This window comes from Manis pentadactyla, chromosome 10 (genome assembly GCF_030020395.1).
Source record: "Manis pentadactyla isolate mManPen7 chromosome 10, mManPen7.hap1, whole genome shotgun sequence".
Taxonomy (NCBI): domain Eukaryota; kingdom Metazoa; phylum Chordata; class Mammalia; order Pholidota; family Manidae; genus Manis; species Manis pentadactyla.
In genome coordinates, this window is record NC_080028.1 from 31,670,444 (window position 1) to 31,696,303 (window position 25,860).

Here is a 25,860-nt window from a genome sequence, read left to right on the forward strand (position 1 = left end):
GCAACAGGTGGGGGCGGTTATAACTGCCTTGCCTGCCAAGGTCTCACAGCTGCTTTCCTATCTCACCCTGTTCAAAGCTCCCAAGAGCGTGTCCAGGCCAGAGCTATAAGTTAAATGAGGCTGGAGCAGTTGAGGGCAAAGGCATTGTGACCCTGCTGTCAATGGCTTTTCTATCTTCCCTCAAGTGCATCCTATAGACTTAGACTATCAGCTAAGACCCTAGGCTCTTCTCTGGGTATGATTTTCTTTCATCTCCCAAGTCAACCCACCATGCCGTCTTCTGTGGGACCAGAGAGAACCTGAGTTTAGCTAGTAATAGATACTACCTTAATAGTCATGTACTTATTCCCAGAACATACAAACTCATCTTCTCAGAGAATAGAAAACAGAAATTTCACTCAGTGACTTTAAGATGGACACAGCCAGCTCACCATGTACCCACTCTACCAAAACATTCCCTGGGTGAGGGATGCCTAGAGTGCACAGCACCCCTTGGTGTAGGGGCCATGCACAGCTCTAAACAAGGCTCTCAACTTGTTTTACAATCCAAAAGGGCAAACAGCTGTCAAAATGACAGAAAGAGTCCAAAGTCCATAATCCTCACAGTGCTGGATCCCCCAGGTCATCTAGGGCAATGACGCTGTGGCAGCTTCCACAGTCAAAGCTGTCCCGAATAAGTCCCATCCCAGCAGCCATGTTTTTGTTCGGCCTGGGAGGCAATGCCAACTGGCTGCCCCCATAACTGGCAAGAGCTATGGCCCAATGCAATCCCAAAGCCTGCCAGAGGGGCAGAGCGGAGCATAAATCTGTAGCAACTTATTCTCCTTGCCTCCTACAGCAGCCTCCTCTCCTTTTGCAGCCCCACACTCAGGACTTCAAGCCTGAGCATCCGGGCCAGGCAGGCTCACTGTTTCCTAAGGTCCCACAAGCATGAGGACCTGAAAGAAGAGATGACGGTCCTGTGGGAAGAATGCCATGTCAGGCAAAGATGGTCTCTTCCCGGCGCTTCTTGGTGAGGATAGTGCCTGGCTTGTGCTGGGCATCTGGGTGGTTGGCTAGCTCTGGGGGACAGGTGGACACTGGGCTCTCCAGGATGGCTTGCTTCAGCTCGTAGAACACAGCAGAGTCCTCTTTGGTGAGGAAGGTGATGGCCACACCACTCTTGCCTGCCCGACCCGTGCGGCCAATGCGGTGGATGTAATCTGGGGAGGGGAGGAATGTCACTCAGGGCACCAGGCCAGATGCCATGGAGAGCAGTGCCTGCAGCCTCCACTTCTAAAGACATCACCTTCCCACCTCACCTCCGAGGGCAGTAAACAGTGCCCTCTACCCACTACTGCTACTCATGGGAGTCATCCTCCCACACTAAGAGTGCCAGTGGCCCGGCTCGGGTGCTCCACACCTTGAAATAGAGAGCAATCCCAGGTGATGGGGCAACAACCCACACGAATGAAATACAGGAGCTCCTCCCAGGGGGACAAGCAGTCCTAGACCGGAGCGGCAAGATGGCAGCAACCGCCTCCTCAGAGGGGCACCCTGACTTCAAGAGACAAGGGGTCTCCCTTTATATGGATTGGTGCTGCACTTACCTTCAATGTTTTTGGCCATGTCATAGTTGACAACCATAGACACATCTTGGATGTCAATACCACGACCTGCCACATCTGTAGCCACCAAAATATCCTTGGCCCCAGCCTTGAGGTTGGACAGTGCAAACTCTCGCTGCTCCTGGCCTTTTCCACCATGCAGTGTACACGCATTGTACTGTTGGAAGAATGCGGAGGTAAAGAAAAAGCAATGGGATCATGGGAAGACATAGAGGTCAAGACGGACAGGGACAGAGAGGGAGGATTCCAGAGAGCAGCAGGGCAGAAGGGGAAAGAGGCAGGAGAAAGGAGGGTGACTGAAAATAAGCAGAAACCAGGTGAGCTGCAGGCAGAGCTGGGAGACAATGGTGTAGTGTGGCAGGGAGAAGCAGGGTAAGGTCAAAGGTAAAGAATCGGGGGTGAGACATGGAGCCAGAGAGATGAGAAGCAAAGAGAGGACGGTAAGAGATTAGGGTAGAAAGCAGGATGAGCAAGTTTAAGTGTTGAGTGGAGAGGACAAATCTTCCCCTCAACATGACTATCAGGAGTAAAGGACACTGATCACCATCTCCCTCCTGACCACACCATGTCCTCTCCCAAACATATACGAACACAAACACACTGATTCACTATTGCACACCCCCAGATGCTGCCACGATGTGTGTCTCAAAACCTCTCCTGGCCCCAGCCCACTTGGAGGAAGATACAAGGCAGCTCTGGCCAGCATCCCCAGAATGGACAGGGTGTTATGGCCCCTGACCCAGCCCTCCCTATCCCCACCAAATCATCCTTTTCCCCCTGGTCTCAACATGTTGAATATGGGAGAGGTTAAGGAATAGTTGAAAATTGAAAGCAGGAACTTAGGGGGCCCGTCTAGTTTCAGAAAGTAGCCCCAAAGAGACCAGACTTTGCTCTCCCCTGCCAGACACACCCCCATCTTTTCCAGGGATTTAGCCAAAACATCACAGCCCTTCTTCTGGTTGACAAAAATGATGATGGGTGGATCAAAGCCTTGCTCCAAGATTGCCAGCAGCTTTTTCCTGGGAGAAGAGAAAGAAGAGAAAAATGAGATGTGTCCTATCTCCTACTCCAAGTGAAATGCCCAACCCTGATCTAGGAACCCCAATCCCAAGATCCTCAATGCCCATGTATCCGGGACAAGGAGACACAAGCTCTTCAGCAGGACTGAACCATCGCCCTCCAGCCACCACTCGCATTGATAAAGCCCCTTCTCGATCCCACTTCCCCTGGCTCGGCTGCCCCCCATACCTCTTCTCGGACTCTGACATGAGAAAGACCTTCTGTTCCACACGCTCATGGGGCTTGCCTGCAGAGCCAATGTACACCACTGCAGGTCGCCGAAGATAGCTCCGAGCCAGGCGCTCCACAGCTGGGGGCATGGTGGCCGTGAACATGACTGTCTATGAAAACAGGAAGCTCAGCCCTGCGCCCAGGCAGACACAGTCATGAATCCCACCACCACTACAGGCAGCAGAGCCTAGGCGAGAGTCTGAAATGAGCCGTGGTGCACACTTTGACAGAAATCACCTTAGAAATGGTGCCCTTTGCCTTCCCACTTCTTTTTTCAGTATCTGTTCATCAAGGTACTTTACATCTTATGATGAAGAGCAAGTGCTGGGAGCCTTTGCTAGCACCTATGGTGGGCAGGTGCATGACTCTTGGCATCCTGTCTCCAGGGCTAAGCTAAACGGCAACACTGCTAGGATTGCCTGAGGGCTGTACCTGGCAAGCCCCACCATCCTGGTAACAGGGGCGCTAGGCCCACCTAGGGCAAGAAGGGCCCTGGAGCAGGTTTGGCAACCTGCCCCCACTTAGCAGCAGTCTTACTTGGCGGTACTTATGTTTTCCTGACTCGAAGTTGGCCAACATCTTCTCAGGATCCTCAGCCTCGTCCGTGTCTGGCTTCTGGTTGCTGACAGGCATGTGTTCCAGGATCTTCTGGACGTCAGGCTCAAAGCCCATGTCAATCATCCTATCTGCCTCATCCAGAACCACATAGGTACAGCGGCTTAGCACGAGGTAGCGGTTCTCCAGCACATCAATCAGACGTCCTGGGGTGGCGATCACAATCTGGGGGGGTACAGTGGAATCATATGCAACCCCAGCAGGTACCCTTTTCTTCTCCCTCCTGTGAACTCTCCACCCACTTGGGCAACAGACCTCTAATGCTGAGGAACTTGGACCCCAACCTCCAGTTCTGTTTGGCAGTGAAGCTTCCTGAGAGTGGGCATGAAATCACTGCTTGCTACTTAGGACTTTTTCAGGAATGAATGGGGTCTCTGAGTAGGTCCAGGAGTTAGACAGAGGAGGCAAGGAACTCTCTTAGATGGAAGACAGAGTAAAGGAGCCTGTGGAGGGGCTGTATAAGGGGATTATACTAAGAAGTCTGCAAAAGAGTCAATTCCTACAGCAGACTTCTTGTAAAAAGCTCTCCTCCCTTGTCATGAGAAGACAGAGTCAATGACACGGTCCAGCAAATGATTAAGAGTGCAGGCTTTGGATATGAATCTCAGCTCTGCTCACTGCTGGCTATGACTTCAGGCAAGTTATTAACCTGAGCCTCAGCTTCACCTGTCAGATGGAGTTACTACTATCCATTCTCATGTGGTGATTGTGAGAATTAAGTGTTGGGCACAGTACAAACCACAGTACGTTAAGTTCTTAATAAAAAATAGCACATATGTATGTATATATAAACCAGCCCTTTTCTTCATTTTACTGTACATCTACGGCAGAAACTAGAAACAGAGGCCCCCGACAGCCTTCCCAAATGACAGGCTGGCTGTTGGCAAGGTGAACAAACCTCACAACCCATGCGCAGCCTGAAGCCTTGGTCTTCTCTGGAGATGCCGCCAATGACAGCCACAGTGCGGATGCCCAGTGGCTTCCCAAACTTGATGGTCTCTTCCTCAATCTGCTGAGCCAACTCACGAGTGGGGGCCAGGATGATGGCATAAGGGCCCTGGTCTGACTCTTCAATCCTGTGGTAAATAGGGCACCCCACAATTTCATGAGCTTTGGTTCCCATCCAATCACACACAGGAATAAGACAAAGGTACTTTTAAGGACAGTCATGGGAATAGGGAGGGAGGTGGTAAAAGTATGCAATGCTTGCCCTTAAAAATCAGAGACCCCAAGACAGCTAAGTTTTCTAGGGAGTAGCTCTTGCCAAAGATAAAATCATACTTCTTTGATATCAGGGTCCAATTATTCCTTAATTTCTGACCCAGACTAAAGAAGGGAGCTTCTGATCACATACTTAAAAAGAAAACCAAATGCTCATTTGCCACCTTCACTTTTTCTACCCAGCCAAAAACCCACTCTAACTGGTGCCCACTGACCCCACCTGTCAATTTTGGGGAGAGTGGTGATCCAGACCAGCAGTGGGATGAGGAAGGCTGCTGTCTTGCCGCTGCCAGTCTCAGCCACACCAATGATGTCACGGTTCTGGAGCCCAATGGGAATTGCCTGACGCTGGATAGGTGTTGGTTCCTGCAGAGACCCAGAGGTAGCCCTGAGTGTGGCAGAATTATACTAGCTGGGGTACTGCTGAGAGTGGGCATGCATGCTAGCACAGTGGGAGGACACCAAGCACAGTGGACAGGAATGGGGACCCAAGAAGAAACACAATCACCAAAGCCAATACTTTGGTGACGGACAACATCACTTAGTGCCCCCTGGCAGAGAAGGCACCAAATAATCAAGGAACAAAGCTCTCAGCTCACAAACTAAGCTTGTATCCCCTAGAATGTCGAAACATATCACATCTTCTGGGCCAATCTGCCCTCCTCACCTTGTAGCCACACTTATCGATAACCTCCAAGATGTGTGGGGGCAGAGAAGAGTCTTTCCAGGATCTGATAGGATTGGGGATCTTGCCACCTTTGGTGGTGATGCTGTAGTCCTCACGGAAGATCCGCCAGTCCCTGTCTGTCATCTCATCTAACTTCTTCTGGGACCAATGCCTATCATCCCAGCGCTGCTTGGCTTCCTTCTTCCGAAGTTTGCGGAGTCTGGCCCTGGAGCAGGACGAGGAGGAAGCCAGCTCAGTGTCCTCCACTGCCTTCTGCAGACTCTGGGCTCTGCCCAACCACCCGTCACCAAGACTACTCACTCCTCCTGCTCCTTCTCTTCCAGAGTCCGCCTCTTCTCCATTAGGTCTCCGTAGAAACGTGACTGCTCTCGTTTCTGCTGCTTTAGGTCAATGCCTGCAATGAAGCCTCGCCCCAACAACTGCACCTGGTGCCGTTCTTTGTACCTGGGAGTGAGATGAAGAAAAACAGAGAGGGAGCTGCTCAGCAGCAGGAGGGAAGGGCAAACTGCCAGTATATATGCCAGTTCGCCATCCTGACCGGGGTGTTCCCTCACCCACAGAACTGGCTAACTTCCCCTTCTGTCTCTGTAGTCACCAGCACTCTCTAAGAACTGCCTGCTTTAAAAGACCCAGCGCCAAGGCCCAAAGGCACTCACAGGGGGTTGTAGTCAATGGATGTGTCCTCAGACGCATCCCACTCAAAGACAAACTTGCGGTCATTGAGATGCCTTGTTCGGCGCCGCTTCTTGATGCCCCCTAGGTAGCGCTCCTGCCCAGGGACAGAACACAGAACCCATCAGACACGAGGCCTGAACCTCACACACAGAGTCAAAATGACCAAGCGCAAGCCTCATTTTCTGTGCGGGCAGAGTGAAGACGGAGCCCCGGCTGGCACCTTAATGGCGTGCAGTTCCTTGCTCTTGTCCTTCTCCTCTCGGATCTTTTGCCGCCCCTCCTCATCCTCGTTTCCATTGGTCTCCCGCTCCATCCTCTCCCTGCGTTCCCGTCGCTCCCGCTCCTGAGGGTCTTCTGCGGGCCAAAGAAAGCAGAGCTGCAGAACAGCTAGCTCGGGGGAAGGAAAAAGAGAGCATGGGGGGATCCAGGGCACCAGATGAGGAAAAAGTGGGAGATACATAAGATGGCACAAGGGAATTAAGACCCAACTGAAAGACATTCTTCTCAGAAACTTACCCCATTCTTCCCTTTTCTAAATTCGAGTGCAAGCAGGCATCTGGCCTCCTGAGTGACAAAACCCCATCCTACTGTTTCCTACCCTATCTGGGGCTACCCACGGCAGGAAAACGAACCCAACATTTTCCTGCCCAAGTCTTGAAACTGTTTCCTTTTCTTCCTCTCTTCTTCAAGCATCCTCTGCCGCTCCTCCACCTCCAGCTGCCTTCGCTTTAGGGCTTCAGCCTCTCGTTCCGCTTTGGAGAGGAACTTGGGCTATAAAATAGATTGCAACTGTAAACAAAGTATCTGAAAGCAGGATATAATCACATCACTGATGGGGAGACAGCAGGGAACCTGGAAGTATTTGCTCAGGCATGAACCTGTTAAGGAAAACTAGGACCCTGTTAGGGGCTGAATTATGTTCCCCCTTAAAATTCCTATGTTGAAGCCCTAACCCCTAGTACCTCAGCATGTGACTGCACTTGGACACAGAGCCCTTAAAGAGGTAGTTAAAGTACAATGATTTGGAGTAGGTGGACCCTACTCCAAACTGACTGGTGTTCTTATAAGAGAGAATTTGGATACAAAGACACCCAGGTCATGCATACACCAAGGGATGATATGGGAAGATGGAAAAACATCCATCTATAAGCCAAGTAGAGAGACCTCAGAAAAAACCACCCTGTTTACACTTCCAGCCTCTAAAACCGTGAGAAAATAAATTTTGGTTGTTTAAGTCACTCAGGCTGCGGTGTTCTGTCATGCAGCCCTAGCCAACTAATACAGACTCTCCAGTTCTCACCTTAGCCTCAGCTTCTTCCTCAGCCTTTTTCTTGGCCAGAAGTTCCTCCAGGGACAATGGCTGGGCCTGAAGATAAAACACAAAGGACTTCAGTCCATAAAATCTCTCTCCCTTGAAGATAGACAAAATAGGACTCAAAGAGAAAGATGAGAAAAATCCTTCCTCTCCTTTACCTTAGGCTTCTTATCACCATGTTCATCCTCTTCATCCTTCTTCAAGTCTCTGTCTTTCCGAGATTTAAAATCTTTTCCTCGGCCAGGAGATAAACTTTAAGGGAAAAGAATAGGAAACTGTCTTACACCTGCACTTGGATGAGTATGGAAGGACGTTTTCGCATGACTCCGTGAGACTGGTGGCATGGTCCTCCATCACAGCCTGTCGCTCCTTTTGCAGGCCTGGTCACTCTGCCTGCTCTGAGACCTAATGATAGGCCTGTCTTGGCTTCATTCTACCTGAATTTCCTTTTCTGAGACTAATCTCTTCTGGCAAGTGGGTCTTCACTACTGACATCAAAAATATTTCCTCCAAATAGCAGCAGCACACTGCGAGAAAAAAATCCTGTTTAACTTTCTAATACACAATAAATTTCGGCTACACGGCCACTCACATACACCCCTCCCAGATACTGCTATATTATGTCCCCTCCTCATTTACCTTCCTACCAATCCCAGCAATCCTCTCCAAACACCCACAGAAGCTTAACCTACAGGAAATCTCAAACAACACCACCGTGTTTGTTATGAGAAACCTGTCCTTTGCTCTGAATTCTAACCTACACACTCAGAACCTAATAAAACCTCTGTAGAAAGTGTCCAGAGGAAAGAGATCAAGAGACCAGGGCATTAAGCTATCCCAACAAACATATGTTGTGTACCCTGGGTAGAAAACTGAATGGTCCAATGGAGATAAAGCAAATTTTGTAGGCTGGCAACCTTCTCAAACTTATTTCCAAATTCTAAGCAGACACTCAAAGGGTTGTGACTTCACTAACCAGTTATACTTCCTAAAAAAAGATGCAGGGCTTCTAAAGCAGAGACAGCTCCGCAGTAAGTACCAATAGAACGAACCCGTGAAGAAAAACTTACTTTCCTGAAAAGCTGAACCACCTCAGATACAAAGAGGGAGATGAGAGCACAACCCTAAAGGCCACTCCCACTCCCCCAGGTACCTGGATCGTTTCCGGTCCTTGTCCCGTCTGTGCCCGTCCTTATCCCGATCTCGGTCCTTCTTATTCCGATCACGCTCCTTATCTCGTTCTCGTTCTTTGTGCCGTCGTTCTCTGGAGACACCAAATGTAACAAATCACATGACATTTCCAGAGTATCTTGCTTCACTGCAGCCTTAAGAAGGTTCTCATTCTCATTTCTCCCCAAAGTAGTATTTTACAAATTGAGGAATGTGTTTCTGGGGGAAGTTATGAGGGAATTCTAAGGAAGTCTCATAGATCAGAGTTGTTACTGCTGAGTATCAATGAGAATGCCAGGCCCTGGACTATGTGAACAGATGAACTATCTTCCTTCATCATCTGGACCTTCATCTTACAAGTTCCCTCTTAACCTTTAAGAGCTACTGGGTCACCAGGTATGGAGAAATGTATTAAAATTAATGTCCTGATACTGGAGGCATCAGAGGAATCAAGAACAGAGAGGTCTGAAATATACTCTCCTTTCCCACGTAACAGACATATGAAGTCACTTTACCTGTCCGTAGACTTGGAACGGGAACGAGAGCGAGAACGGCTGCCTCCACGGCGCCTCTCCCTAGACCGATGCCGCTTCCTATCTTTTGATGGGGAGGCCTTCCGGTCCCGGTCTCTGTCCCGTTCTCTGTCAGGAGTCCGAGATCGCTTCCTTTCTTCCTTGGAAGGTGATGTGTCACGATCCTTCTTGTCAGCCAGCTCTCCTGCCATCTGTCATGGAAAAAGGGGGTACTTACTATATCCAAAGTACTGCTCTAAACTGTTTACAGATAATCTACTTAGCCTCATAACAACTCAACGAGGTAGATATTCTGGAGGCCTACCTCATCGATGAGGAAACTGAAGCTCAGGGCCCTAAAGTAACTTGCCTGATCTTACTATGCTGATGGACAGTGACTGTAATGGGGTATGTGGTGGGGACTTGATAAGGGGGAGAATCTAGTAACCACAATGTTGCTCATGTGATTGTATATTAATGATACCATAATAAAAACAAACAAATAAATAATTTAAAAAATAAAGTATTTGCCTGTGGACTCACAGTTGTCCAGGTGGTCTGGCTCCAGAGGCCCACCTGCTTTCATTTATACTATACTGTCTCTCTGCAATTCCTTTTTGTATATACTTATTTCCAAAAGTATACAATGAATATGCCTTATTTTATATAAAATATATGCCTTGTAGTTGTATATAAAATATAAATTTTATAAATTATAATTCCTTATTTTTATAATTAGGAGTATTTTAAGAAATGTTAGTGAATGAATAGTGTACCGGCTTCCTCTATAAACATCTGTATTGTTTATCTCAGAAGTCTATTAGATCTGCCAACCCTCTAGGATCAGTCACCACAAACTCATCTAAGAAAGATCAGTTCCCTTGAGCTCATAAAGAAAGCTCAAAAGAGAAAAAAGTTTAACTTTGAGATTTGGGATTATAATCAGCACCCTGAAGAAAACCAAAATTTAAGTGGAGAAACAAACTCACTTTTACTCAGATTATGAGACAGGTTCGTATAGTTATGCAATGGGAAAAACCTGGAGACGGGAACACAGGAATTCCATGCCTTTTTTTTTCCCCCCTGACTTTTGTGGATCTATAATTATTTCAGACTAAAAAAGAAAGGAAGGTACCAAAAATTAGAGGTCACAGACATTCTTTTTATTTTTATTTTTATTTTGGTACCATTAATCTACAATTACATGAAGGACATTATGTTCACTAGGCTCCTCCCTTCAAGTCCCCCCCACATACCCCTTCACAGTCACTGTCCATCAGCGTAGCAAGATGCTGTAAAATCACTACTTGTCTTCTCTGTGTTGCACAGCCCTCCCCCATGCCCCCCCCGACACTATACATGCTAATCATAATGTCCCCTTTCTTTTTCCCCACCCTTATCCCTCCCTTCCCACCCATCCTCCCCAGTTCCTTTCCCTTTGGTAACTGTTAGTCCATTCTTGGATTCTGTGATTCTGCTGCTGTTTTGTTCCTTCAGTTTTCCTTTGTTCTTATACTCCACATATGAGTGAAATCATTTGGTACTTGTCTTTCTCCGCCTGGCTTATTTCACTGAGCATAATACCCTCTAGCTCTATCCATGTTGTTGCAAATGGTAGGATCTGTTTTTTTCTTATGGCTGAGTAATATTCCATTGTGTATATGTACCACATCTTCTTTATCCATTCATCTACTGAAAAGGTCACAGACATTCTGACTGACATTCCCTACTCAGATTTTCACAGCTTGATCATTACCCAGTCCCATGAAGTTTGAGCAGGAATTTGTTCTGTTCTCCTCCTGCCTGGGGGACACTGAACACCATGCCACATTGTCAGCTGTCCTTCAAACTACAAAATCCTCTTCAGCCAGGAGCTAAACTGACAGCAAGTCTGAATCTACCTCTACCTTACCACCACCATCCCTAAGACTTGGGATACATTTCTGAGAACTTACTTTATCCCCAAATGGTTCAGTTAGAACATCAGTTTTCTAAGCTTTAGCTTACAATCCCCTTTCTCATGTTATTTCTTGCCATATGCCTTTAAGAGAGAATGCATAAAGAAAAGGAAAATGGATAAGAAGCACTTTTAAAAGGTGGAGACAATCCATTTTATCTTACAATTGACTGAAAAACAAATGAATGTTTTATATCAGTACATCATGCCTATCACATGTAAATTATACTTATGTCTCTTCCACTTAAAGCCCTAAAAAAAAAAATCCAGAAGTAAGACTACCTTTCTCTATAAAGCATCCTGGACATCATTCATACTCGCAACAACTATTCATTGAGCACCTGGTAAGGGCCAGAAACTGTTCTACATATTGGAGATGTAGCAGTAAACAAAACAAAGTCTCTGATCTTATAACACTTAAATTTCAGTGACACAGACAACAGGCAGAAAAACATAATTTCAAATACTAATGGGCATTGCTGAAGAGAATAAAATGGCAATATGATGATAAAGGGTTCAGCAAAGATTTTTTAAATGACATGTAACCTGAGACTTGAATGATGGGAAAGAGAAAACCTGAAAAGATCAAGGAAAAGAACTTATTGTGCAGAAGGGGCAGCAAGTAGCTTAGCATGCTTGCCAATTAAAAACAGACTTGTGTGGCTGGGTGGAAGTGACCCAGGATGACAACTGATTCAAGATGAGTTCAGGGAGATAGGCAGAAGGCAGCTTATAAAATGTGTTCTAAGCCAGGGTAAATGAACTTGGATTTTAATCTAACTGCAATGGGAAACTTGTATGGGTATTAAACAGAAAGTGATATCTAATTCTACATTTTTAAAGAATTTGGTGACTTGCAAAAAAATACAGAGTAGGAAGGCAAGAGTCAAAACAGAACCACTAAGAATGATATTACAGTGGTCTAGGCAAGAGATGACAATGGCTTGTTCTAGGAAGGTGGCAATGGAGATGGAAATAAGTAGACAGTTACAAGTTATACTTTGGAGGCACAGCTGATAGGACTTACTGATCAAGGGAAAAAGGGAAGAGGGGTCACAAAGATAGTTCTTAAATTTATGGTTTGACCAACCTAATGGTTCATGGTGCCATTAGTGACTGAAGAGGACTGGGGAGGAACATATTTAGGAGGAAGTCAAAAGCTTTTGTCAGTCAGAAAACCAAGTGGAAATTCCTAGAAGGCAGTTGAAAAGGCAGTGCTAGAACTCAGGAGAGCCTGGCAACAAAAAGTTGAGTCATCAATACACAGGTGACTTTTATTTTATTTTTCCAGGGGAAAGTACACTTCCCCACTACCACAAATTATGCAGTCGAGTTTCCCACATTTGGGGAAATCACAGGTGTCAGCACATCCGGAGTGCAGTGGATAAGCCTTGCCCTAGGAAAACCACCCTTGTGGTACCTCCCCTGCCAGGTAAGTATCACAGATGACTTTTAAAGCCATGAAACACTGAATAATATGACCTATGCGGGCAGTATAATAAAGAAAACAGAAGAGGACCCAAGACTGAGTTCTGAAACACTACACATTTAGAGGTCAGGCATTGGGAAAGCCAGAGGAAATTAACTATAAAGAAGCTAAAGCCAGTGAGAAGAAAAAGGGAAAAAAAGTAAAGTATGGCATTACAAAAGCCAAAAATGTGTTTTCAGGGAGGGAGTGGTTAATTGTGTCAAGTGGAGAATGACTAGGAGTTAGGGAAGTGACCCTTGCATTTGGAAATATGGAGATGACTGGTGATTTTGACAAGAGATGTTTGGATAGCATGGAGAGAATAGAAGCCTGAGTGGAGTTGAGTTTAGAAGAGAATGAGAGCTGAAAATACGAAGATGTAAATAAAGGCAAATATAGGTTATACTTATCACAAGGGCCAGATAACCAGGCTCAGCCTGGCCACTTCTTCCCAGCAGCCTTCTCTGCAAACCTCCAGATTTTTTAGTTCCTCAGTTCTTGTTGCACAGGAAAGATTCTTTTTTTAATTAAACTAATATTTATCAAGCATTCACTATATGCAAGGCACTGTGATGAGTTACAAAAGGAAACAGGAAAGAACCTGTCCTGGGGAAGTTTACAGAACATCACAGGGTATGAGGCACATACCAGGATGAAGGCTCAGATTAAGTATTACAGGAGTTCAATTAAAAAGTTTCCTTTCGTTTGTAAAAGGAGACTTGTAAAGATCTATACAAGAAGTGGCTTTAAGCATTTAAATATAGGTAAAATCTGAAGACAGGTAATTGAGGGTAAAGGACAAAGAGTCATTCCCGGCAACAGAAATAATACAGAAGGCCCAGCGGCGGGAAAACATTGACTTGGTTCTGGGAGAAAAGCCAGAGCTCCACTTTGGCTAAAGGAATGAATATTCTTAATATGAAGGAATAAGATCAGACTTGGAGTACCATAGGTGCTGTACCCATGAGCAAAAACATTGTCCAGGTGGTCGGTACCCTCAGCAGCCAGCACTCCCCGCTGGGGCCCGCGCCCCTTAGCTTCTGCCCCCCAGAGCTTTCCGGGCTCGTGCCCCTTCTCTGAGGCGTTCCTCCCCGGCTCGTTCCGGAGGCGGCGGCCACCCCCGTACACGCAAACTCATGTGAACCGCCTCTGTCGCCCAGAACTCACCACTCTTCAGTCTGAACCGCCCAACGCGGCCTCAACGTCGCCGAGTAGCCGCCATCTTTCCCATTTCCTGGTCGCCGAGCTGTACCCCTGGCCGCGCGGCACCCTGGGAAGGCGAGTTCTTGGTGCTGAGCAGTGCAGGGCAACAACGATTGCCTATGAACTACCTATCCCAGAATGCACGGCACGAGCGCCGGCTTGGGGCCGCGGGGTCTGCTGGGCAATGTGGTTCACCAAACATTTGAATCTACAGGACACTTTCCCGTGGCTCGGCTCACACATGAAGGTTCCCTCGCAGCGGAGTCTTCCTAGCATATGCTGGTCTTCCCAGAAACTGCAGTAAACGATTCTCATGGCCTGTGGCTTTAAACGGAGGGGTTTAACGTCTTTCTTAGATATCAATAGCACATAACTGCAACTAACAACTGCAGTAACAATAAATGCTTTTACCATTTATAGAAAAGCGTTTTTACAAAAAACAAAAACCTGTGAGATGGATTATTAGCCCCATTTTACAAGTGGACAAACTGAAGGTAACAAGAGTGGCCTAGTATTTAGCAATGAGATTGGGATACTTCATTGTGGGGGACTATCCCCTGTTTAGGGACATTTCAGCAACCTACCTAGTCCTGCAATAACAACCCAAAGTTACTGTGACAACTCAAACTGAGCCCACACAATGGATTTCAGAGGCCCCCTGGAAAGATGGTATTGCCTAGGCTGTGGCACTTGTTTTCTCAACATTCTGGATAGGACCCTAGCTTCCTCATTTTCTTGCCCTTTGGAATCTGGCCAGTTGTTGGGCTATTTTCATATTTTTTGCTTTTCTTCTTCCTAGTCCCTCCTCTTAAATCCTCCACTGAGATTTTTTTACCACGAATTGTATATATTGTATATTCGCTTTTTCTTGGGTCTTATGGTTCATAATTCACACACACACACACACACACACACACACACACACACACACACACCACACACACACACCCCTCTAAAAAGTAAACAAATGAAAAAACCAAAAAAATAACTTTTTGGATGGTTTAGATATATGCCAAGAAGTGTCTAATGCCTCTTTCCTTCCCATTTTCCCATCATAAGCGTTTTGTTTTCAATCCCACATGGCAGTAGGTCTGGCTTTGCTCACTGAATATGTGTTCAGTTCTCCTCAAGCAGAATCTCAGGATAAACCAAAAAATCCTAAAGCCCTGAGAATTCTGCACAATAGCCCAAAGAAACCCTGGGAGAAGCACACTTCTGCCCTTAGAACTCTGCAGCCTTTGCCTGCCCACTTCTACCCCAGAGAGAGAACTGAAGGGAAAGGATGTCTGAGATATTCTAGGTGTAACTAAACCAGTGAACACAAGAGGGCTCTCAACTCACAGAATAGAACCCCAGCTAGCAATCAGACCAAAGATGTAATGAGCTGGACACTTACCTACATTACTTATTTTACTTGGTTCTCATAAAAGTATGAGATGAGTATTTCCTCCGTTTTACTGATTAATTATGTCTTCAAGGCCACACAGTTAAAAGAATAAACCAGGATTCAACTGCAGGTTCATTTAACTTCAGAGTCCACACTCTTTCCCCATTTCCAGGCTACCATTCTTCACCTTTAAAGACGAGTAAATTGAGACCCAGAAAGCTTGTCCAAGTTCATAATTTTAGAGATCCCCCAGTAGTTGTGCACACCTTTCTCATGACAGATGTTAAGACACTGAGTTTAAAGGGTGCTTGCATGGTTTGTCCTAACCTGCTAGTTCACCCACACATCTTGGGAGATGGAAAAAGAGGGACTACTTTCTAGTAAAGACCATAGTCTCCTATATGGGTACAACCTAGCTAGCAGTAAGGGGTCCATGGAACTGTAATTAACATTGAGACATGGCTTCAATCCTGACTCCATTACTTACTAGCAATATGATCTAGTACAAGTTATATGGCATCTCGGGCTTATCTATTTCTTCATTTATAAAATAAGGGTAAAGTAATAATCTGACAAGGTTTCAAAGGACAAGATAGCATAGCAGTGAAAAGTGTGTGTTCTGAAGCCAGGTTGCCTAGATTTGTATCCAGACTCTCTCACCTTCTAGCCATGTGACCTTGGGCACATTAACTAATTTCTCTGAACCTCAGTTTCCTCATCTGTAAAATGAAGTAGGTAGTACCCCATGGTGTTATCACAGGAGTAACATATAAAGAACTCATAATCTTCCCTGACCCATAGTAAACATTTAATGTTAGCTATTATCATTCATGAGGTTAAATGGGTAATGTGGGTAACACTGTCAGCACAGTGCTGAGCAAACAGTTAAGTGTTCATTGTAGAGTAACTTTTTGCTTCCAGCATGCTATGAAACCTGGAAAGAGCTATATGTCACTGAAGAGAAGAGATGGTAAGGCCCCTGAACTGCCATCAGGAGGCAGTGGAGTTGGAAGGACAAGAAAGCAGAAGACATCACCTCTCCTGGAACTCAGAGACCGGAATCACAGGAACCTTCCCCCAAATTTGGCTTTAGTCTGTCCCCCTTCTGAAGAGGTTAGGATCTCAGCAGTTTGAATCCTCTACTGATGATTTTGCAGAACCTCGTCTCTCTCTTCTAGACTCTAGGGCAATGGTTCTTAACCAGGAGTGATTTTGTCCCACAGGACATTTAGCAGTATCTGGAGACGTTTTTAGTTGTGACAACTAAGGGGTGCCACTGACATCTAGCACAGAGAAGCCAAGGACGTTGTTAAACACCCTCAACGCCTAAGGCAGCCCCCACAGCAGAGAGTTACCTAGTCCAAAATGTCACTTGTTCCAAGGTTGAGAAACCCTGCTCTAGGGCTGAGACCTTGACTGGCTTCACAGGACTGGGCAGGGTTGGGCTGGGGTGGCATGTAGGGGGTAGGGAGGAGATCCTTGTTGGAGGCACCAGGGAACAGCAGAGGCAGTCTCTCTGCACCTACAGAGAGGGCCCCAGGGCAGCTATTTCCTCCTTATACCAAAGGAAATGGGGAAAGAAACTAAGAAAACAGAGCCAACTTCTTTACATGTGTTATATTTTTCATTAATAAATAGTTTTTCTTCTTTAAACACAGAACATGTAACAGATTGAAACATTCCCCCCTCCCCCCGAATTCCAAAGACAAGAGTCTATAAAACAAATACCAGCTGTGCTGCCCTAAGGGCAGAGGAAGTCTGATGACCCCCACCCAGCCCTGCCCCCTGCAGCACCCCCACCCCCATACTGCAAGAGAAGGGGGTCTGGGGCTTCTCCCTTAGACCCTGGGGACTCCGGTGAGAAGCATGTGAATGTATGACGTCACCTCTCCATGAGTCATGGGCTATGCAAAGATGAAGTTTCCTTCTCATTGGCCCTGACCAGCTCCTGCCCTTCTGATTTCAAGTATGAAGCACCTGGGCTCAGCTCCCAAGGGAGCTGCCCCTTGGCTTCCCCACTTCCCACTCCTCTGTGGCCTCCTCAGAGGGGAAGGGAAGGGCTCAGGAACCCCTCCCGTCCCCTGACCCACATGGAAGCGCTGTGTGGAAGAGGCATGATGCTGAAGGTGAGGCTCCTGTAGGCCCCTAAGCCTATGAGGCCAGCATGTCCCCCACACCCCCACACCTTTTCTTCCTCTGGAGCAGGGGGGGAGCACCAGGGCAGCTGCCCCACCACAACCTAGTGCCTGGCTTCGGGTGTGATGGTTCTCTCAGTGTCAAGTCCTCAGGTCGGGCCTGGCTCTTTCCTCACCCCATTCCTGTCTCCTTCCAAGCCCTCACCATGGCCATCTGAAAAACTCGTGTCCAGTGTCCTAAATTGTCTTAGCCTCCCTCTCCCCATGCCTCTGCAACCCAAGGGAGGAAGTGGGAGGTTGTCTCCCCTCTCCAACCCCCACTTCACATAATGGAACAGCTTTTGGCCTTTTCCTTCTTGAAGGTAGAAGAGATGAGTTCGGAACGACTTGGGAGGTGGAGCAGCCGCTTGGAGAGGCTTCGGACTGGGCTCTTTGGGGGCATTTGGCTGGGCTTGTTCAGACACACCATGGACGCCATCCGGAAGATGCTGTGGATACTCTTTTCTGAGGTGAAAGCCGAGCCTTCCAGGTAGATTTCTGCACCCAGCTGCTTGGCTATTGCACAGCCCTGTGCGGGGTAGGGTGGGAACAGGAGGTCATCGTTGCAGTGGTCCCCGGTGGCTCAGAAGCACTGTTTTCTATGGTTAATGGTCACTCCCCAAGGCTACTCCCAATGGGACCCAACTCCCAATCTCCCACCACCACCCTCTGCTGATTATCTTCTGAAGGTGAAGCTTGACTATACCTTAGAATTACCTGGAACACTTTTAAAACCATATTGATACCAGGCCAAATGAGAATTTCTGGGGTAGGGCCTAGGCCATAGTATTTTTAAGAGCTCCCCAGATGATTCTAATGTGAAACAGTGGTTTAAAATAAATAGTCCTTATACTCCCATGTGCATAAGAAATTACCCAGGGATTTCATTAAAAATGCAATTCCCATATCTGTCTCCTGGAGTGATTCTATTGGTCTGGAGTCAGGAATTCTGACAATCACCTCCAGTGATTTTAATGCAGGTGGTCCAGAAAAAGCAATCTGAGAAACACTGGTGCACACAGGAATGGCTTATCTGCCAACCTATAGCATAAATTGGGGTAAATAAGTTCACCACCTCTATCCAGGTGACTAGCTTCCACTAATCGGTGGCCCCCAGAATACCAATTCTCTCTTGCTGTGATGACAGAGGTTTCAGCAAGGGCCACATTTCAAGTCCTCTGTTGAAGCCTTCCCCACCCTACCCCCCAACACACACCTGCTCATAGGAGATGGGAGCCTGTTGCTGGTGGGACAACTCCAGCAGAGTGCTCAGGTCTGTTCGCAGGTCTGTCTTACAGCCAATAAGCAAAACACGGGTGCTGGGACAATAATCTAGGATTTCAGTCCTCCACTGAAGAGCCATGGCAAGAAGAAAGGAAAGGGGAAGGAGGAAGGAAGGAGAGTCAGGAGCTGACAGATACTTGGAGAAGCCCTGTTGGCAACATTACACACACCATCCAGCTTATCACTCTCAACAGCCCTGCCCTCCCTCTGAATCAGCATCACCACCACACACAGCAGCATCATTACATCATCTGCCTGTCCATGAGGACTTTGGGGCCACAGGAGTGTGACTCAAGAGCCTGTCACCTCATTCAACAGCCCAGTCACCAGAGAAAGCACAGGGGCCAGTCTCCTCCCATTCTCTGCTGAACATACGGGGTATGGATCTGCCTCCTGAACCAAGTTCAAGGGCTTTGTAAATCCAGAAAGCCAGGAGGAAGCCAACCTGTCTCTTCTCAAGGGAAGGAGATAATCCCAGAGTCTGCTGGGAAACTAGGCTGGTTCCACAAGGTATCCTGGGAATCCTCAGTACAGGCAGATCTTGCCACCCAGTCCAAGGCATCTCCCACCAGCAATTCTGCTCAAGCTTTCCTGGCTTGCCCCATCCAAGTCCCCATCCCTGACCCTCAACCATTAACATTAAAACGTTCTCTGACTCTAAATCCTTCACTTCCTGAGTTTTCAACACCACCCTGCCTTGCTGCACCAGAGCAGTATAAGATAGTGGCAAAGGCAGGAGGCAGGCGGTAGGAGAACTGGGTTCTAGTCCCAGGGCTTTAGCCAATGGTATGGCCTCGAGCAAATCTCTCCCTTCCTGGGCCTCAGTTTCTTCCTGTTGCACAAGAGGACATAGATGACAAAGTCTCCAAGACTCCTTTCATTCTCAAGCTGAACTACAGATTGTAGAGTTTATCCAGCTTACCTTCTTGAGTGCACTGTCCACTGTCTCTGGACGGCTGATATCAAAACATAGTAATACTGCATCTGAATCACTGTAGCAGAGTGGACGGACATTGTCATAATAGGGAGATCCTGGTATGGGGAGAAAGAGCTGATTGTGAGGCATGGCATATTCTCTCACCTATATGCCTAAGCCCAAAGAGCCCTGGGAATACCATTCTTGGTCCCTTAGGTTAGCTGGCCCCACCCATCTTCCAGGGGAATGTGCTACAGCCTGTAAGCTTGGGACCTGACCAGAAGGCAGTGCAAAAATACCACCTTCCTCGGCCCTAAAAAATGGAAAGGAGGCAAAATAAATTGGGGTGAGTGGAGCACAGTTGGGACCTGTCTGGTCTCCTTCAGTGGCCTTAATTTAAGGCCTACCAGTTTTGAGGCCCAGAGGAAGCTGTTCCCATCCCTGAGGAGAGACTGGGCTTATTTTCAAGGTCTTTTCTAGAGTCTGTCTGCTGTCCAACCTCTGCTCCTGGGCCTCCCCAGTGAAAAAACAAACCTGCCTATTATATAACCAGCTGCCCTGCTTCTTTGCCATGGGATCAGAACTCTAAGAGGCTGGCAGGGGGGGGAGAACACCAAGGATTCGTTGTTCTCCCCACTCCTCCTCCACCCAAAAAGCTGCAGCCCCTACCCCCAAGATCTCAGGGAGGCAGTCTCAAAGACAGCAGCACTAGGAGCTGAAGACTTAGAGGCTCAACTGGTAAGGGTCCTTCACTGGGACGGGAGTAGGCAGTGCAGACCCAGGTGGTCCAATGTGAGAGAACGCTAGGAGCTGAGCCTGCCCTTGTCCATCCCAGGGAAGGAACAGTAGCAGATTTGGAACCCAGACAATCCGTGCTCAGAATAGCAAGCAGCCCCTCTCCCTGCACCACAATCACCATGGAAACTGGGGGGAATCCAAGCTTGGTGGGGGGGTTGTTAAAAAAAAAGAGTAAGGGGGCGTTGGGCTATCTGCTCCTTCAGCAGTCTGCCCTCTCCCCTCTCTGAGGTGGGGTCTCAGCATACAGCACTAAGCAAAAGGAGCACTGCAGCGGGGGGGGGGGGGGGGGGGGGGGCGGAGAGCGGAGAGGAGCGGAGGGGAGGGCCTCCCTTCTGACTCCAAGCCATCCCCTCCCCTAGAAGCAGCAAGTGAAGAATGGGAACAGGATCGACCCTGGCCCCATGTTAGGAAGCTGTATCCTACACACCCCTGCCACGTCCTCCTTCCTTGTGGGTACCTGATTTGAAAGAGAGTTTAAGGATGACTGATAGCCTGCATCCTTTCGGAAACTGGGGGGTGGGGATGCAACATGGGAGAGACCACCTTGCTGATTTTCCTTTATTAGGATTGGGATTCAAGGGCTGTGTTCTGACTGTGGAAGGGGATGAGAAAGGGCTGTTTGGGGGCAGCAGTAGTAAAAAAGAGATACCTGGAGCAAGATTCCAGGAAGATTGAGAAGTGAGCTGGGTACAGCAGACAAAAACCACACATCATGCAGCTAAGCTGCATTCCGGTCCGATCCAGCCAGCACAGCACAGCCCAGGATAACCAGAACCCTGCCTCCCAACCCCTGGAACTGCACCGGAGGAAGGCATACCAGCTTGAGAAATTTTTGTTTGGCTTTGTTTTGGGGAGGAGAGAACAAGGGGAAGTCTCATTTTCTGTTTATCCATCCCCTACCCCCAATCTTTTCAGACTTCAAAATTGGATCATGCGAACAATTGCTCTTTGGAGGAGAAAGGTGACACATTTATTATATGTAACAGGAAACCCCTAGTGATTTATAGTCCCTCTTTAAACTCAGCCTAAATATGCATTTTTAGAGAAATTAGATTTTATTTTCTTTCTCCCATTCCTGGCTTTTAGTCCTTAATTATGACTCTTGAGCCCAGTCTATTAAAAAAGGACTGGAGTAAAAGAGATAACTGGAGGGGGTCAGAATCAAAGCAAGGATAGCCTAGCACTGAGGGGTTGAGAGCTGGAAAAAATATTGCTTTGTACATTCCAGAAAGAGCATCTTCCACCTCAGCCCAGTATGGGAAAAAATGGTCAAAACCAACAGCTCCCCGCTATACATAAGGTGACCATGCCCCATATGAAGCCATCTCCCCCACCCCCCAAAACATCGATGATGCATCGCTTCACCGCTGAGCCGCAGCGTATGACGAGTGGAGCTGAGCTGCGGCAGGCAGACAGCAGTGGCCCAAGAAGGAATGCAGGAGAGAAAACGGAGTCAGGGGCAAGATTCCCCCAAAGCAGTCTTGTCTCCCTGCCTCAACGGCAACTGCCTCCAGCAGCACTGCCTCCTGCCTCTTACTGCTTAGCTTTGCTCTGGGGCAGTGTGCGTGTGTGCTGGGTGGGTGGCAGGGAGTGGAAGTGGAGAAGTCCTATCTAACTGTGTCCCTCTAGTATTTGCTCAGCAACCCAGTCTTCTGAAGGATGGAGCTGGACCAAAAGAAGTGAGTGGCTTCTGGGGCTCACCCACTCTGCACCCCTGGATCAGCCAGCTGAGTTGACCAAATCTCACCCCACCCCCCAACCCAGGAATTTCCAGGTTCCTTTCTTTGCTTTCCTGGCAAGCACCATATTCCTTCCCCCCATCAGAGAGGGAAACAACTTCTAAAAGACGGCGGCTGCAGCAGACCAGTGGCAGTGGGAAGGGGGCATCTGGGGCCAGCAGTCTTACCTGAGGTGTCCCAGAGACTGAGCTCCACTCTCTGTTCCTCAGTCTCCAAGCAGGCTGTGTAATTCTCAAATACAGTGGGCACATACGTCTGTGAAGAGAGAGGAACTATTCACACCCTGGGCGCCCTGACCCTTGTAATCCTCCCATTAGGTCAGGCTCACTACTCACCCTAGTGAGACACAAAAGTGGCAGAAGGCAAGGGGCCAGAGGAGGGGTTACCTGGGGCAGGAGAGACTACATGGGACAGGAAGGAGGGGAATGTAAAGGCACAGGGACTTTGCTCTATTATAGTGAGAAATCTGAATGACTTCCAGAAAGGGACAAGCCCCCCCATATCCTAGATGTTCAGGAACACACACACACAGATTTCTCTTGTCTCCACATTTGTCTGTTTCCCAATTTCAGAGCCACAATCCAGTTATAGCTCTTTATCTTCTCCCACAAGCCTCTTGGACCAGTAGGGCAGCAGAAACCTGTCTGGGGATGAGCCCCTACAACCTCTGAGAATGGGGTGAGGATCAGGCAGGAAACCCCAGATTCTCAGATGCCTCCAGGCCCCTCTCCCAAGAGTAGACTCCAGGATGAGGGATGTAGGAGGGGATTTGATCAGGGCCTATGGGTGAAGAGGTGAGGAGGAGCCGGCGGGGCGGCAGAAGTGGAACAGGTCCCAGGGGAAGCTAAGGCAGGGCGGTCGTCCAGCCAGAAAGCGGCAGAGGATGGAGTGGGGATGAGGAGACAGCTCCCCTGGGCAGGTGGGAATCTAGCCCCGGGTGGGCGGACGAGGAGGAACGCTGGCCAGCGGGCAGGCAGCTCACCTCGGGATAGCAGTCCTTCGCTAACACCTGTAACATCGCCGTCTTCCCACACTGCACGTCCCCCACCAGAACGAGCTTACATCTGGCCACGACTGGCTGAGGGGGCCGTCTCTCTTTCATGGCTTAAGCCTCCGCGGAACTTCGACTCGGATTCAGAGAGGAAAGGATTGCGCCAGATGCGTCTCAGCGTGCAACCTCAGCCGAGTTCCCTGACTCCCTCCAAATGAAAAGGAGGCGGGCACAGCCACCTTATATCTCCATGGATGAGCCAATCACAAAAGGAGGCGGACTCTGTTAAGGCCAATCCCTGCGGTGGGATCCCCAACAGCAGCCAATGGTAGGAGGATCTGAGTCAGCACCCTCTTCCTCCCCTCTCTTTCTCTTAAAGCTGCACCGTTGCTTCCTCCGAAAGGGGATTCCCACGCTGATTTGCATTTGTATTATAAACGGGGGACCGATGTGAAGCAAAATTTAATGGTCTTGACTATCCACAAATGAGTGTCAAAAACAACAAGCTAGTCTTGAACTCCGGAAAGTGAGGTCATGCCGGAGTTGTCTCCAGAAGAGCAGGACCTGCTTAAACTGTAGACAGGTGGCATGGGGGGACCGGGGTTGGGTTGGGGGTGGCCTCAAAGATCTCTGACCTCTTTGTTCCATCTAATTCTCATCCAAACCACTCTGGCTCCCCCTTCCAGAAGCTCTGGCTGTACCCCTTTATCATCTGCTGTAACACCCAAGCCTCTACCTCAGGAATCACCTTCACCCCCAAAAAATAAGTAAATAAAAAAGCCTTCTCACCTCATCTGGAATAAAAACACACAGCTCCTGACCCAGAGGTGGGCTGAGAGGAAGGAATGAGGGAGTCTGTCAGGTGGGGATGAGAGAGAAGAGAACAAAGCAAAGTCACTGTCTGTTTGGCCAGACAACCTCACACCCGGTGCCTGGCAGGAGCTGCTTAGGGGTGTTTGTTCTGCTACCTGGGCTCAGCTTCCTGGATGAATCAGACACAGGTCCAGTTCCAGGCTGACACCTATTGATGCCAACGCACCATGTACGTCATCTGATTAAAGTCCAGGCTGGAAAACTGGGCCTGGGACCTTGGGATTAGAGAGCTGGAGGGCAATCTAAAGTTAAGATGAGCCACATAACTGCCTACCAGCCCTGCCCCTCAGAGCCCTTGCATCTTAAGGAGTCTCTCCAATAGACAGAACCATGGGATATACACAGCTTGGATAGTCCACGGATCACTCAGAAACCAAGACAGTCCAAAGAAACGCTCCTGGAGTTCAGGGACTGAATTAAGGCTGATCTTGGGCAGAAATAAGAGCACCCCAGAACTAATCTTTAGGTCCCTTCACCTTGCTAAGCCCAGCTTCTCTAGAGCACACCCTGGGTCTTGTTCCATCTGGGCTTACTCTAATTCACTGTTGTTACTACCCCACCCAGGGATATTTTCCCTGTTAGAGAGGACATTTAAAAGTCTTTCCCAAACCCAAAGAAGCAGATCGTTAAGATGTCTCTGGTATTTCCAATGCCCACTATAGACAGGAGAATGGAGGCTATTTTGAGAATGTAGGCTAGCCCCTATGCCTCCCATCAAATCCTGTGACATCTAAGTCCAAGTTACTTGGCTGAGGACTCTCAGCTAAGAGGGCTAAGGTCTACACTGTCCTCTACCTACTTCTGGATCAGGAATCACCTAAGGGAACCTCTGGAGTACAGAGCTATCCAGGTGCTGTCATCAGCTGGTTATGCTCCTCTCCCAGGCTCTCTGGAAGTTTCTTCCTCCTCTGCTGTCCCCCAGGCCTCATCCTCAGCCCTCAGATAATGTTCTGTCTATAGAATTTGTCCTCCTTTTTTAGCAACCTGACAGCCTCTCTGAGCTGCCCATAAGTATGGTTTGGGAGAGTTCCAGGAACAGCTGTAAGATCAGACTGCCTCAACTTCCTCTGTTCCCACCCTCAGTCTCTTCTGGACTCAGTTCTGGAGGCATCAGCGAGGTGCCTGTTCATCCCCTTAACCCTTAACTAGCTTCCTTCCAATGGCAGCCCCAAAGGCTTTAGTCCTCTCTCTCCCCCATATTCTGTACCAGCCTCCCTCTCTGCACACACCCACCACCAGCCACTCCAAAAAAAACATTCAAGATAAGTAAAAATTGTTCCCACTATGCAAATAACTTCCTCCAGCTTCTCGCAAGATTGCCATTCCTGAGACCCTCTGAGACAGAAATTCTGGGAGTTGGTGCTAAAACTGATTCTCCCCTGGGTAGCTGCCTTTCAGGGTAGGGCAGCAGAAAGGCTGAGCTCTGAGACGGAGCAGCCCCCTTATGCTGATCCTCAAGATGCACCTCCAGTGATACTTTTGGGTCACATGTTTATGAGTTATAGTGGGAAAAGCTGCGTGTATGTGTGTGAGGTCAGAAGGCATCACGGCAACATGAGAAAAGAGTGGAGCAAAAGCTCAGCAGGTCTGGGTGTGGCCCTAGTTCTGCCTTTAACAGGATGGGTGCATTTGGGGAAGTCATTTCCCTCTCTGGGTCCCTGTTTCCTTAAATGTAATGTGAGAGGTTGGACTAGAGAAGTAGTTTGAGCCTTTCTCTTTTAAAGCAGTTAGACTACCTTCCCCTCTTCCCCCATTTGTTTGAACCTCTTTCAAGTCTTTATTTAAAAATCCACAGCCAGAGTAGTGAATTTACAAGATCGCCCTTTCCTACCAAAACCAGAAAAGTTAAAAACGAAGTTAAACTTCAAAACATTAAAAACCATATGTTGTGTGATTCCATTTGTGTGAAATGTCCAGAATAGGCAAATCCAAAGAGACAGAAAGTAGATGATTGCCAAGTAGTGGTTGCCAGGGCTG

At 48.1% G+C, this 25,860-nt stretch overlaps 2 protein-coding genes and 1 pseudogene across 2 annotated transcripts; all 3 read right to left on the bottom strand.

The window, feature by feature from the left end:
* Positions 1-379: 379 nt before the first annotated feature.
* On the bottom strand, positions 380-13,816 carry DDX23 (DEAD-box helicase 23). The gene is made up of 17 exons (XM_036891686.2): positions 13,686-13,816; positions 9,097-9,305; positions 8,565-8,675; positions 7,570-7,663; positions 7,397-7,462; positions 6,729-6,867; positions 6,317-6,450; positions 6,078-6,190; positions 5,722-5,865; positions 5,401-5,626; positions 4,954-5,099; positions 4,411-4,588; positions 3,435-3,677; positions 2,856-3,007; positions 2,518-2,626; positions 1,590-1,764; positions 380-1,202 (listed from the first exon to the last, which is right to left on the bottom strand). Exons 2-17 carry the CDS (start codon positions 9,303-9,305, stop codon positions 979-981), a joined length of 2,463 nt encoding a protein of 820 aa, XP_036747581.1. The 5' UTR covers positions 13,686-13,816; the 3' UTR covers positions 380-978.
* On the bottom strand, positions 12,340-12,490 carry LOC118916067 (U1 spliceosomal RNA; annotated as a pseudogene).
* A 3,083-nt stretch (positions 13,817-16,899) lies between the features above and the next one.
* On the bottom strand, positions 16,900-23,240 carry RND1 (Rho family GTPase 1). The gene is made up of 5 exons (XM_036891676.2): positions 23,002-23,240; positions 22,187-22,274; positions 19,489-19,598; positions 18,499-18,633; positions 16,900-17,811 (listed from the first exon to the last, which is right to left on the bottom strand). The coding sequence occupies exons 1-5, from the start codon at positions 23,119-23,121 to the stop codon at positions 17,566-17,568; spliced, it is 699 nt and encodes a 232-aa protein (XP_036747571.1). The 5' UTR covers positions 23,122-23,240; the 3' UTR covers positions 16,900-17,565.
* Positions 23,241-25,860: the final 2,620 nt, after the last annotated feature.

Excerpts from the sequence above, each read along its gene's own strand:
- DDX23 (XM_036891686.2), bottom strand. The coding sequence starts at position 9,305 with ATGGCAGGAGAGCTGGCTGACAAGAAGGATCGTGACACATCACCTTCC. Across the intron at positions 8,676-9,096 it reads CGTTCCAAGTCTACGGACAG|AGAACGACGGCACAAAGAAC; the intron begins GTAAAGTGACTT and ends TGGTGTCTCCAG. Across the intron at positions 5,866-6,077 it reads TCCATTGACTACAACCCCCT|GTACAAAGAACGGCACCAGG; the intron begins GTGAGTGCCTTT and ends TCTCACTCCCAG.
- RND1 (XM_036891676.2), bottom strand. The coding sequence starts at position 23,121 with ATGAAAGAGAGACGGCCCCCTCAGCCAGTCGTGGCCAGATGTAAGCTC. Across the intron at positions 22,275-23,001 it reads CGAAGGACTGCTATCCCGAG|ACGTATGTGCCCACTGTATT; the intron begins GTGAGCTGCCTG and ends CTCTCTTCACAG. Across the intron at positions 19,599-22,186 it reads CAGTCTCTGGGACACCTCAG|GATCTCCCTATTATGACAAT; the intron begins GTAAGACTGCTG and ends TCCCCATACCAG.